This window comes from Podarcis melisellensis (genome assembly GCF_964234715.1).
Source record: "Podarcis melisellensis genome assembly, chromosome: 15".
NCBI classification, from domain to species: domain Eukaryota; kingdom Metazoa; phylum Chordata; class Lepidosauria; order Squamata; family Lacertidae; genus Podarcis; species Podarcis melisellensis.
In genome coordinates, this window is record NC_138532.1 from 20176058 (window position 1) to 20189682 (window position 13625).

The window sequence follows — 13625 nt, forward strand, 5'->3', positions numbered from 1 at the left end:
ATGATATGGACAAGTGACAAGACTTTGTTCATTTAAAAGAAAGTTTGAGAAACTATGGGGGTTCTATTTTATTTACTTTTAATGGTAGGACATTTAAGGCTGAAGCCAGATCACTGCTGCTTAACAGAAGCCAGAAGGTGCAGCAGGCAGTCTGGACTGGGGAGAAGTCGTGTTTTGTTTGCACGTTAATGGGAAATGACCTAATATGCACATTTTGAACCAATCTGTGCACCGCAGGAGAATTCAGCTTCAAAATGCCCACTTTTTCAAATGTTGCAATGCAGTTCTAAAGAATAACCCTGATGCATATATAAGGGGAAGAGTGCATAAAAACACACCACAACGAAAATATTAAAATGCATTATACAAGGGGGAATTACTTGCAAAAATGCGTGTGTTACTTAAAATTATACATGAAAAAGTATTTTAAGAGAGGCTCATACTAAAATGCTGACAAATTTCCATGAGCTTTGAAAAAAACACACATAACCCACATATTGCTGTGGATATGTGGAGATCTGGATTTAGGAAAGTGAGAAATAAAGTAAAGGAACCCCTGACCATTAGGTCCAGTCGTGACCAACTCTGGGGTTGCAGCGCTCATCTCGCTTTATTGGCCAAGGGAGCTGGCGTACAGCTTCCGGGCCATGTGGCCAGCATGACTAAGCTGCTTCTGGCGAACCATAGCAGCGCACAGAAACGCCGTTTACCTTCCCGCCAGAGCGGTACCTATTTATCTACTTGTACTTTGACATGCTTTCAAACTGCTAGGTGGGCAGGAGCAGGGGCTGAGCAATGGGAGCTTACCCCGTCGCGGGATTTGAACTGCTGACCTTCTGACCGGCAAGTCCTAGGCTCTGTGGTTTAACCCACAGCGCCACCCGCGTCCCTAAGTGAGAAATAGAAGGAACTGAAATTGATGGATTTCTCTGTTCTTACTAGGTAGTCACTTAGCTGGCAGAATTCAAGGGGTACCTGCAGTGTCTGAAGCAACTTGTGGACCTGCCCTGTACCACGGTGTGGCTACCTTCCTGCCCAAACTGAAATTGCACCCCAGACACTTCTGGAGTTGCTTCTAGATGGGAGCTTGGTATTGCGAATGGGATCTTAGCATCATAGAGTTATAGAGTTGGAAAGGACCGCTAGGATAATGAAGTCCAACTTCCTACAATGCAGGAATCTTTTGCCTAATGTGGGGCTCAAACCTACGACCCTGAGATTAATAGCTTAATGCTCTGCTGCTAATCAATGTGTTGGAAATGGATTTTTAACATAACGCATTTTATGTGGGAAACACTTCGGCCTAGCATGGGCATTCGCAAACTTTACTTGGCTGGAGAACTGCCTTGCAAAATTTGGAGTTGTGTGAATTTCAAAGGATGGCTGTGTGTTGGCTTCAGAAGTGCAAATCGGGTAGGCTCCCCCTCTAAGTAGCTTAAACAATAAGCAAATGCATGCAAAGTGAATCAAATTTGTCTACATAAGATATGGTAAAAGGCCTGTGCACAATCAACAGTTGCTTGAGGAAGGACTGGATGAAAATAAAAATCTTTAGCATCTTCTGAGTGCAGCTCAGCTCCCGTTTTGGTCCTGTCAGCAGAACCCTAATGCCTGCCTCCCTGCCTGTGCATCTTCCCCACCCTGTTCTCCATATTCCCAGCTTTAGCCTAGCACTGTCTGCCAACAAACCCCCCATTTAGATCTATTGTGTAACTAAGAGTCTGGTTGCATCACAATTGATAGATCTGAATTCCCAGGAGAGTGGGGTGGGGAGTAAAAGGGATGCCATCGATTTTCTGTACTTCATCCACTTGCTGCCAAGTTGAGGACAGAAGGAATCCTGTGCTAACAGACTCCGGGTATGCTGCTGAATTAATTGAGGGGGGGAATTAAACTGCAGAGGGAAGCAGTTTAGACGCAGTGTTTATAATGCCTCCACATTAAAATCTTGTGGTCAGGGTTTGAATAATGCAAGGGCACATCCGCATAGACAGATTCTGAGCCCGCCCAAACCTGGAAATTAAAAGGGAATAAAATCAGAAATGGCATCTTCAATGCAGAGAGTTTTTGCTCTTTTCCGAGCAATTGTCTCTTTTTAAATTATTGATGCTCATTGTTTTGATAATTTTATGGAAACCGCTTTGCGAGGTTCCCCCTGAAAAGTGGTGTATAAAAATAGTTCTCCTAGACAAAATAAATAATTGGGAGTCTGTGCAGCACAGAGACATAAGCACACCAGAAGGAGACAGGCCAGTGGTCCATCTTGTCTAGCATCCTGTTGTCACAGTAGACACAGGTGGCGCTGTGGTTTAAACCACTGAGCCTCTTGAGCTTGCCGAGCAGAAGGTCGGCGGTTTGAATCCCTGCAATGGAGTGAGCTCATGTTGTTCTGTCCCAGCTCCTGCCAACCTAGCAGTTCGAAAGCACGCCAGTGCAAGTAGATAAATAGGCACCACAGCGGCAGGAAGGTAAATGGCATTTCCATGCGCTCTGGCTTCTGTCGCGGTGTTCCGTTGCACCAGAAGCAGTTTAGTCCTGCTAGACGCATGACCCAGAAAGCTGTCTGCAAACAAAAACTGGCTCCCTTGACCTGAAAGCGAGATGAGCGCCACAACCCCTTAGTCGCCTTTGACTGGACTTAACAATCCAGGGGTCCTTTACCTTTACCTTGTCACAGTGGCCAACCGGATTCCCATTATGGGAAGCCCCAAAGCAGACCCTGTGTGCAACAGTAAACAAATAAAGAAACTAAATCTTCATGAAATGGGTTTATGATTCCACTGTTGAATGCTTAATAGGCAAAGACTTTATAAGCAGGCATGAGTACTATATACAGTGGTACCTCGGGTTACATACGCTTCAGGTTACAGACTCCGCTAACCCAGAAATAGTGCTTCAGGTTAAGAACTTTGCTTCAGGATGAGAACAGAAATCGTGCTCCAGTGGCGCAGCGGCAGCGGGAGGCCCCATTAGCTAAAGTGGTGCTTCAGCTTAAGAACAGTTTCAGGTTAAGAACGGACCTCCAGAATGAATTAAGTACTTTACCCGACGTACCACTGTACTCATATAACTTTCCTTGGGCTTCTACAGGAGATATAATATGCCTTTTCCATTCATCGGGGCAACAAGACTGAATCTTACTGCAACACTGGCTATGGGGCTGTGCTGCCTAGGGATGGGAAAATATGTTCATTTCTGTTTCTCCCAGTTTGTTATCTCCCCATTCTTCAGTTCTCCACATTTCCTCATCAGTTTGTGATTTATATTTTAAATAAAAACAAAATCCTCACAAAAAAAAAATCACCAGCATTTTAGTGTTAATTTCTTCTAATGTGTTCTTTTCTTTTCTTTTTTTGCAAAGTCTTTTACCAGAAAGCATTTTTGTACCAATGTATGCATTTAATGCACATCTTGCACTGGTATGTTCATTTTTTTCACATGTTTCTTGGCTGGAGACTCACATTGCAAAAAAATAAATAAATCTACAATGCAGTGGGTGGTTCCAGCAACACATGCAGAATTAGTGGAGCAATGCAGGCACAAGCTGAATGCCTGCTGAAATTTGCGGCCTGAACTTTGCACACTCACTGAGAAGCTTTCTTCAGCAGTCCCAGACCAGCAACAAGCAGACATCCTCACTGGGGCACCATCTCAGAAGAATGAAAATGGCCTTTTAAGTGATGGTGGGGAATGGCTCAAGAGCAAAAGTGTGATGGCCTGGGATTCAGACTCGGATGCTGAACCTGAGGGATCTCAGCCTGCACAGGATTCCCCAACTCCAGAACCAGCTGAGCCGGGGCTGGGGCATGAGCCTGAAGGGTCCTCACCTGTGCGGGATCCTCAGGTGCAGGCATCAGCTGAGTCTGTTCTAGCTCCTGAGATGATGGAGGACCCATTGCCTGCAGGTGCTCCACTCTCAGCCCCGTTAGGGGAAGCTGAGGTTGCCTCTGTGTCCGGTCACCCTCCAGCCTCTCCTGAGCGGCAGAGGCTCAGGGCAGAGAGGCAGAGGGAACTAAGTTCCCGCAGGAGGAGTGTTCGCCTCCAGGCCAGGAGAAGCGAGTGACCAGAGGATCGGGGCCGCCCTATGCCTCGGGGCAGATAAAAGCCAGCCAGCCCCAGTCCCAAGTTGTGGGAGCAACATTGTTGGTTGCTAGTTCCTGCCTGGTCCCTCTCCTGCTTTCCTGCCTGAGCTCCTGACCTGCCCTGGCTCCCTGCTTGCATGCCTGTTACTGACTTCACCCGACTCCCTGCCCTGCACCCAGCTTCAGCTACTATGGACTGCCTCCACGTTGCACCTTTGACCATGGACCAGACTTAGACCTCGCCTCTCGGGTAACCTACTAGACCAGCACAAAAAGCTTGGGTGGCTGCCACAAGTTCCTCCTAGTATCTGCCACCTGAGGCATCTGCCTCATTATACCTAATGGTAGGGCTGGCCTTGCAACTGCACTTATTTCACGGCTCAGAATATGGTTTCATCTCTTGCTCAGTTGAAAGACAAGCATTGCAAAGACCATGGAAACAGCAGACCACACCTTCTCCTGATCCCAGACCCAGAAGCATCTCAGGAGATAAGGGACCCCTTTTGTTCTCCTCCAGAGTCTGAACCACAGACTTGAGGAGCGGGATCAGTTTCCGATTGATGACTTCCCAACTTCCATGGGCAGTGCCGGCCGCGCTGTAGAATTTTGCGGCTGGGTAGTTCAGAAAACACTGAGATGAACCGGAGAGAAGGTCCTGAGACAGAGAAGAAGATTAACTCTCAGCAAACATTTGCCACTTGAATTTTTCACAGGGTTAAACCCAGCTATAGGAACCAGTAAAGAAGCAACTCTTTGAGTGTTAAATAATATGAATAAGCCCAATCCAGGGAAAACCTTTATTTTTGCAGCATGTGATCACCCTTGGGTTAAGCTTTTAGGAAGCTTCCAGATGACTGAGCATTCATCCTAATTTGTTTGCAGGAAGATCAGACAATATTAGCTGTTTAATGAGCATTCATTCTGATTTGTTTGCAAGGAGGCTAAGAACATATGAAGAAAGGTGCTGGCAGGGCCATCAGGGCATCTAATCTAGCATCCTGTTCTCACTGCAGCCAACCAGATGCCTGTGAGAAACCCACAAGCCAGACCCAAATGCAGCAACTGGTATTTGGACACATACTCTCATGCTCCATAATTTCAGCTAATCCTCTTTTAAAGTCATCCAAGCTGGTGGCCATCACTTCCTCCTGTGGGAGCAGATTCCATCATTATCTACAGTATGCACTGTGTAAAGAAGTATTTCCTTTTCTCTGTACTGAATCTTCCAGCATTCCACTTCATCCACACTGTGCATAACTGCAGATCCTTCAAGTGTCCCTATTTTCCAGGGACAGTCCTGGATTTACAGAATGTGTCCCAGTTTGATCCCGGAATGTCCCACTTTTCCTTAGGATGTCCCTATTTTCATCAGAGAAATTTCTCATCAGAATTTTTTTGGAGAGTATGGAGTTATGTGACCCCAAAGCCATCTGAAGGCAGCCCTGTATAGGGAAGTTTTTCTAAAATGTTTAATGTTTTATTATATATGTTGGAAGCTGCCCAGAGTGGCTGAGGCAACCCAGGAAGATGGACGGGGTACAACAACAACAACAACAACAACAACAACAGGAACTTAGATAGGATGTCCCTATTTTCACCAGGGAAATGTTAGAGGCTATGTAACTGTATACATTCCTATCATGTTGCCTCTTACTTGCCTTTTCTCTGAACTAAAAAGCTCCCAGTGCTGTAATCTTTCCTGATTCGGGAGTTGTTCCATCCCTTGATCTTCTTGGTTGCCCCTCCCTGAAGCTTTTTTAAGAAAATAGCTTTATAGTATCCTTTTTTCTGGGTGAGGCAACCTGAACTTTGTGCAGTATTCAGGTGTGGTTGCACCACAGATTAGAAGACGTTTCATCAAGCAAAGTTTATCCCACACTTTCCAGTTTATTTCCCCATCACCTTTCTTACTGCAAAAAGTTTGATCTTTTGGGGAAGCAGGTTTGTTGCGCAAGAACTCCCGATGCACTATGTTGTTGTTGTTGTTGTTGTTGTTACTACTACTGCTATATATATATATATATATATATATGGACAAAACTCAATGCAGCTTACAAATAAAAATAAGTATTGCTTAAAACATAGAAAATCAACCATTAAAAATCGATTAAACATTGATAGAATTACACACACACACACACACACACACACACGAAATCTATTAAAACCATACCAATAATTACAATAAAAACAGCATGGCATCAGCCCTTTCATTAAAAGCAGTCAGTTCCCAAAAGCCTACCGGAACAAAAAAGTATTCACTTGCCAGTGGAACGACAAGGAAGGAGCCAGTCTAGCTTCTATAGGGAGGGATTCCAAAGTCAGAGCAGCCACTGAGAAGGCCCAAGTATGCCTGTGAGAGACTCAGGACCAAGAGAAGGGCTTCCCCTGAAGATCTCATAACCCTGGCAGGTGCATATGAGGGAATAAGGTCTTTCAGATAGCTTGGACCTAAGCTGTGCAACCTATGAATGAATCCCACCCCAAAATGGTGACAGTCTAGGCACACCTGGTAGTAAGTTGGTTTTCAATTTGCTACCTATGATCACAAGAACGGCATACCTTTGTCTGTAGGGCCAACGTATCTGATAATATTCGGAAATATTCCAGCCTGCAGTGGGCACTCTCCACGCTGGTCTGCTGCTTTGCAATGTGTTCCTGGAATCCAGCCACAAGATGCAGTGTGATCTGGAAGAAGGCGGAGAAGCGGGGATGATCTCAACCCCTTCTTCCCATTCCCACCATCTTGCTTAAGAGCAGCATTAAGCATCAAGAAATGTGACTGCCAAGATTTTTGTGTTGCAAAATGTTAACATGAAGCATGCAGCAAAATGTTCCCAGAAAATTTGGGACCCATCTTTTGGTGGCCACAGATATGATGCACAACCATTTGTTTTTGTTTTATTGTTTTTGAGCTTGAACATGGCTAACTCCAGTCCATTGCTTTTGCTGTGTCTGCTCTGAGTAGAACTTAGTTGGAGACAATCCCATGCTTGGTTGTTCATTACCTGCTTTCTTATCATGTGCTACTTTAGACATTATTGTTATGTGCCACCCCCAATCTCTGCTGAGCGTTAGCAAGATTCCAGGAGGTTCCAGGCACTTACCCAGAGTTGTGGTTCCTTCTTGAAAATTTGGCACAGTGGAGACTGCAGTGTCTTTGAGATATATGGTTTTATTTACACGTATAGACACTGATGGAGGGAGTGCAGAATATCACACCTCAAGAGTGCCTCCAGTTTCTTCTCCATAACTTCATCAAGCTTGGGTCTGGAGCAGAGGATAGCTATGCTCCCTGGTCTCTGGGTACAACCCTGTTCTGCCTACATCCTGCTGCTTCTTCCCCCCCAAAACCTTGCCAAAATGCAACTTCCCCTTCTGCCTCCATTATCTCCCACTGTAAACCTAGCAACCTCCCTCTCTGTGCCCAGCAGAGTCTTCTGTTTATCAATGACTTGCATTGATAGGTTAATGACTGGTCAGTCCAGACTTTGTTCCTTAATGGCTTATCCCTAGCTAGCGCCCACACACTCTGGCACGCAAAACCTATAACACTATTATGATAATTCAGAGTTTCAAACAGAAATGCAAAAGACAGGCAAAAAAGTGTTACCCATATATGTCATACATTTAAAGCACATTCAAATACATTGCTTCCCCCAAAGAATCCTGGGAATTGGAGTTTAGCACCCTGGGAATTGGAGTCCAGCACCCTTAGCCAACCATAGTTCCCAGAAATCTTTGAGAGTGTGTGAAGAAGGGACCCCATCAAAGAAAAGGAAAGAAGTACCCAGCCTCTGCTTGATGATTTGATTCATTTTCTGACCTGCTTTATGCTAATCTCTCATCACCACAAGCCAACTTGAAAGCCACACTATCTGCTCACTCACTTGCGAGAGCAAGAAGGCTCTGTAAATTGCCGTGGCACTCTAACAGATGCTGTGATACCTCTTCTCTAAGAAAAGTACTGGAGTTGTACCCACTTGCATTCTTCCCCGCACTATACCACTGGAGACACATAAATCAGGGTTTTTAATGTACAGTACATCAAAGCCAGATCATGGCAGATTATGTTGGGGAACAGGTGGTGATCTCACCTTTCTAGATTTCTCTCTAATGGCATCTTCCATGCGCAAGCCTCTGCTCCACTGCCGTTCTGCCTCCTTCAACTGCATCTGGATCCGTCCTTCTTCTAGCTGCATCCTCCGGACGAACTGGACCAGTTTCTCCAGCATCTTCCTGAGCAAAAGCCGAACTCTGGCTTCCTGGTCTCTCTCGTCCTTGTCAACTGGAGTCACCAAAACACAATCGTCTCAACGAGTAACACCATTGGAAGCTCAGCAAGGACATTTTACAGAAGAGCTTGATGCAACAGCACTGCTCTAGGGCACAGCTGGGGAAATTGAGGTCCAGGGGATTGTGGGGTGGGGTGTGTGAGTGGGGTGGGAGGGGGCTCATTGCAACCAACCAACCAACAACAAACAGTGGAGAAAATTCTGCAAATGTGTCTTTTTCTAAGGGGGTGAGGAAAGGAAACATCTCAGATATTTTCCAAGGAAACTGTCTTGTGAGAAACTTCAGCTCAGCTGTAGTTCAAGACAGCCACACAAACGCAACAGCCAGAAGCTGTGCCTCCATACCTCTCATCCTCAGAGACTGTTCTGTGTCCCACAGCATGTTCTGATCTCTGCTAGCTCTCCTTTGAGTTTCCTGGGCAGAGAATTCTTCCAGTAGGTGATAGATTTCATCAGCAGGTCTTAATTTGATCCTATACCTTAACTGCAAGGGGGAGGGGAGATAAAGAGAATTAAGCTAAAATATGCTTTGCATGCAGAAAGTCTTCCCAATTCACTCCCCAGCATCTCCAGGTAGGGCTGGGAAAGACTGCCTCCTCCAGAGCCACTGCCAGTCAGTGCAGGAAATACTGGACTGGATGTAACTGTTATTGGACTCAGTATAAGGTGGTTTCCTATATTTGTGTTTCATTCAGCCCTTTGTGCAGAATCATAAGGACTGGGATCTTATTTTATTTTTAGTTGAAGAGGTCCTCGTGGTTGTTCTAACACCCACAAAAGCCTAAGTTCCCTCATAATCAGGGTTTCCCCCAAGCAATCAGAGACTGTGAGTCACTAATCTCTCCTGTGCCCTTTTCATGCCTCTTCTAGTTCAGGGAGACAAGGGGGGAGGGGAGCCTGTCGCAGCAGGAGGGGGAGATATCTGTGACTCTTCAGCAGCCTGACTCATCTCTGCCCTTGGCCTCTCTACTCTCCTGCTTCAGCTTCTGCCTCTGATTCTGGACTTCGATCTGTCACTGACTCTCCCTGCTCACTAAACCCTGTTACCCCTTTAGTTTCCGATACTTGCTCTTCCCAGTCTTCTACCTCCGACCACTCATCGTTGTCCCACAGTTACTCCCAGGGCCCTGAGCCTTCCTCCCTTGGGGATTTCCCAGCTCGTTCCCTCCTACATTCCTCTGTGTCCAACCAGTCCATGACAATAATGCTGAGCTTGATGGATTAGTGGCCTGAGTTCTATAAGGCAGCTTCCTATCTATAGGTGGGGAGAATCTGTCTTTAACAAGGACATGACGGTCTGTTGGAGTGCTGCTACCCCAGCCCAGGGGAATAAGCCCAGCATGCATACAGGGCAGAGGGCCAGAACACTCTTCTAATTTCACAGCAGGTGTTGCAGGTAAAGCCAACGTGCACCTTTTTCATTTTCCCCTCCTTGGCTGCATCCAAGACATCCAGACATATAAAATCCAGCTCTTTAAAGAGCTCCTCTTCTTTTGCCTGCTGGCAGTGCCAGTATGCTTGCTTGGCATTTCTTTCCTTCTCCAAAGCAGCCAGCTGTAAAAACAAAGACTTCCCATAACAGGCTGCAAGCATCAGAAAGGAGTTTGGCAAATAACAAACCCCCTCCCCCCCCCTTGAAAATAATAATAACTTGGAATGGGAGTTACCAGTTCCGGGTCTGGATTTCCTCTTGGTAAGTTTCCCAGGGACTGGACCACAGGAATGACAGCATTTGTCCAAGGGTTAATTTGAGCCCCAATGACTGGACCGGTCTCGCCTGTTATGGGATCCACAGTTCTGAAGCCAACAGCGAGTGGAACAAGACCTGCAAGAAGTCAGAGCCAAACCACCAAGCCTAAGTGGGTATTAATGTGAGTTTTTATGAGCATGAAGTCAGAAATCTCTGAAGCATGATTAAACCCATACCATTGTGAGAAGCGTATTTTTTGTGTTGTTGCTTTTTGCAGCGGGCTGCTACATCCTTAATGTTTCTGGATTCTACCCCATTCATTCTAGACCATGATTTGAACCACAAAGGGATTCACTATGGGACCACAGTCTCCACTCATTCCACCTTCCCCACTAGACAACTGCATATATATTTCCTACTTAACAGAAGAACCTAAGAGTCCTGCTTCATCAGGCCAAAGACCCATCTAAACTCAGCATCCTATCCTTCCCGGAAGCTTCTGGAAAGCCTGCAAATAGGACCCAAATTCAACAGCGGTGTCCAAACTTGGGATTCCCAGCATCCTGTCTCAAACAGTGGAGGGTGAACATAGCCATTGGGCCTAGTAGCCACTGACACCCATATCTGCCATGCATTTGTCGAATCCTCTTTTAAAGCCTTCCAGTTTAGTGGTCATGGGTACATCTTGTGGGATTCCATAGTCTACCTCTACAGTGCATGAGAAAAAGCATTTCCTTTTGTCTGTCCTGAATCTTCCCATATTCACCTTCATTGAATGGCCCTGAGTTCTAGTATTATGAAAGAGGGAGAGGCCCAAAGTGTAGGTGTCGCCACACTAAAAGATTGATTTCTTGCAAGAGTGGAACAAATTTTATGTGGCACTTTTAATAGTGGCAGCTCCACAGAATGAAGTGGGGTAAGGAAATCCCTTAAGTAAACTGGTCCCAATCTGTTAAATGGCTTTGTATGCTAACATTAAGGGACACGGGTGGCGCTGTGGGTTAAATCACAGAGCCTAGGACTTGCCAATCAGAAGGTTGGCTGTTCGAATCCCCGCAACGGGGTGAGCTCCCGTTGCTCAGTCCCTGCTCCTGCCAACCTAGCAGTTCGAAAGCACGTCAAAGGTCAAAGTGCAAGTAGATAAATAGGTACCGCTCCGGCGGGAAGGTAAACAGCGTTTCCGTGCGCTGCTCTGGTTCACCAGAAGCGGCTTAGTCATGCTGGCCACATGACCCGGAAGCTGTATGCTGGCTCCCTTGGCCAATAAAGCGAGATGAGCACTGCAACCCCAGAGTCGGTCACGACAGGACCTAATGGTCAGGGTTCCCTTTACCTTTACCTATGCTAACAGTAACACCATGGCACCCATCCTTTGAAAAATCAAGCACTGCCCCCAACTTTCAGCTATCCAAGAACACAATAAAATAATACAGCATTAGGAGCAACAAATCAAAGATCCTCTTCTTGTAGCGCTGCTAAGCATGACACCACCTCCCTGTAGCTGACTGTGTGTCACCTGCTCACTTTCCTTCCTGCTGCAGGGAGCTTCCAGTCCAAAGTGTTAGCCCTCACCTTTCCCATCTGCATCTTCCATGGTCCCAGCTAACGGCATTGGCTGCCCTGTCTTCCAATCACATTCCACTCCAAGGATGGGCACCATCAAATCAGAACCTCCTGGATCCGGGATTTTCATCCCAAAGACGGCAGGGATCCAGAGTTCTGTGCTGGGATATTTGATCATCCCTAATTTGGTTGAGACAGGGAAAGGATAGCCAAGTCAGTATGAATGCTGTATTAGCAAATGCCCATCATCATGACAATAGGTGAATTTGGGTGTATGTATATGGAAAGAAGGAGAACTTGTATGTTGCTTATTTCTCTGTTACCCGTTTATTTTACAACTCCTCAAAGGGGCAGTGTGCATTTTCTTTTCTTCCTCCTCATCCTTTTAGAAAAGAAGAGTTTGGATTTGATATCCCACTTTATCACTACCCTAAGGAGTCTCAAAGCGGCTAATATTCTCCTTTCCCTTCCTCCCCCACAACAAACACTCTGTGAGGTGAGTGAGGCTGAGAGACTTCAGAGAAGTGTGACTAGTCCAAGGTCACCCAGCAGCTGCATGTAGAGGAGCGGGGAATCGAACCTGGTTCACCAGATTACGACTCCACCGCTCTTAACCACAACACCACACTGGCTCTCATGTGAGGTTGGCAAGGCTCAGAGAGAGTTATTTGTACATGGTCATCCAGTGAGGTTCTCAACTGAGCAGGGAATTTGAGCCTGGGGAGTGAAATTTCTTTCGGTACATATTTTCTTGCAAACTTACCTAATCTACCCTTCCCAAAACAATGTGCAAATTGAAACTTTTCTTCCAATTTGCCCACCTCCACATTTTGCAATGCAGCTCTCTGACCCAAGAATGTGTTATTGTACTGTGTATAGTCAGGGAAAGAGCATACACAAATGCATGTTCTTATGGAAAATTGCTTGTAAAAATGTGTATGTTAGGGGACACACACCCTAAAATTATGGTGAATTTTAATGAAATTGTTTAGAAAAAAAACCACACAAATGGATGCAGATCTGGAGAACTGACTTTAAGATTGGAAAAATAAGAAACTCAAAATGGACAGATTTTTCCATCCTTAACTCAACACTCTAATCACTGCACCATGTTGCATTTTATTGTGTTCCATATATAGACACAGGCTTGTACTTACGTACAGTAGACCCAGTGGAAGTTAGCTATGTCTGCTAATTTCAGTGGGCCCACTCTCAGCATGTTGTGTAGTGTGTAGATACAACTCACATTGCACCACATCCCCCACAGCAGAGGTTTTCAAACTTTTGGGGTCCACAGCTCCCTTGACCAACTACATTCTTTCTGCAGCTGCCCTGTGGGGCTCAGGAGCCCAGTTGTTTTTCAAACACCCTCCCTTGTGGAGAGTTCCTTCAGCCTCCTCTCTTCTCCCGTCTCCTTGGGAGTCCTCCGGGCAGCCACTGCTACTGCCCCGTTATCTGAATTGCCCCCCACCCCACCCCAAAGAGAGGTGCCTCCCAGTGGCACCATCCACCTGGGAAGTTTGTAGCCAGGGCTGCTGCAACAAACAACTGTGCCAGCTTTTGGGAGGCAGAGACAAGAAAGGGCATCAAACAAGGGAGGGGAAGAAAGTAGGACAGAGGCCAGGGTTGCTCGCAGCATCCCCTGACCATCATTCAAGGCACCCCAGGGTTGAAAACCACTGCCCCACAGGATTGCTTTGAGCAAAGGCTGCACCTGTTGTTATGTACTGAAGTTCTCACCCTGGGCCAGCAGGGGATACTGTAGATAGTTATGCAAATGAAGGATCGAAAGTGACGTTCAGTGATTGGATAGTTTTAGAAAGTTGCTACAGTAACGTTGTACTGGAGCTCTATATAAGCAGGCTGACTGAGCACTTCAGCTCAGTTCTGTTCTGGCCTCTGAATAAACAAGAGCTGTTTGAAGAATCGCTATGTCGTCTGATATGTTCACCCACAACTTAACACCTGTGGAACTTCAAGTACAGGCTGAATTGT

The 13625-nt window shown here is 46.0% G+C and overlaps 1 protein-coding gene across 1 annotated transcript in view; it reads right to left on the bottom strand.

The window, feature by feature from the left end:
* The window catches only part of LOC309357544 (uncharacterized protein), a 53806-nt gene that overhangs the window by 24809 nt on the left and 15372 nt on the right, over positions 1 to 13625 (bottom strand). Inside the window, exons 10-16 of the mRNA XM_081889734.1 lie at positions 11640 to 11810; positions 10045 to 10202; positions 9791 to 9931; positions 8723 to 8861; positions 8180 to 8370; positions 6645 to 6770; positions 4536 to 4737 (exon numbers count right to left, since the gene is read on the bottom strand). Of these exons, the coding sequence (XP_081745860.1) occupies positions 4536 to 4737; positions 6645 to 6770; positions 8180 to 8370; positions 8723 to 8861; positions 9791 to 9931; positions 10045 to 10202; positions 11640 to 11810 (1128 nt within the window). The remainder of the gene's footprint in view (positions 1 to 4535; positions 4738 to 6644; positions 6771 to 8179; positions 8371 to 8722; positions 8862 to 9790; positions 9932 to 10044; positions 10203 to 11639; positions 11811 to 13625) is intronic.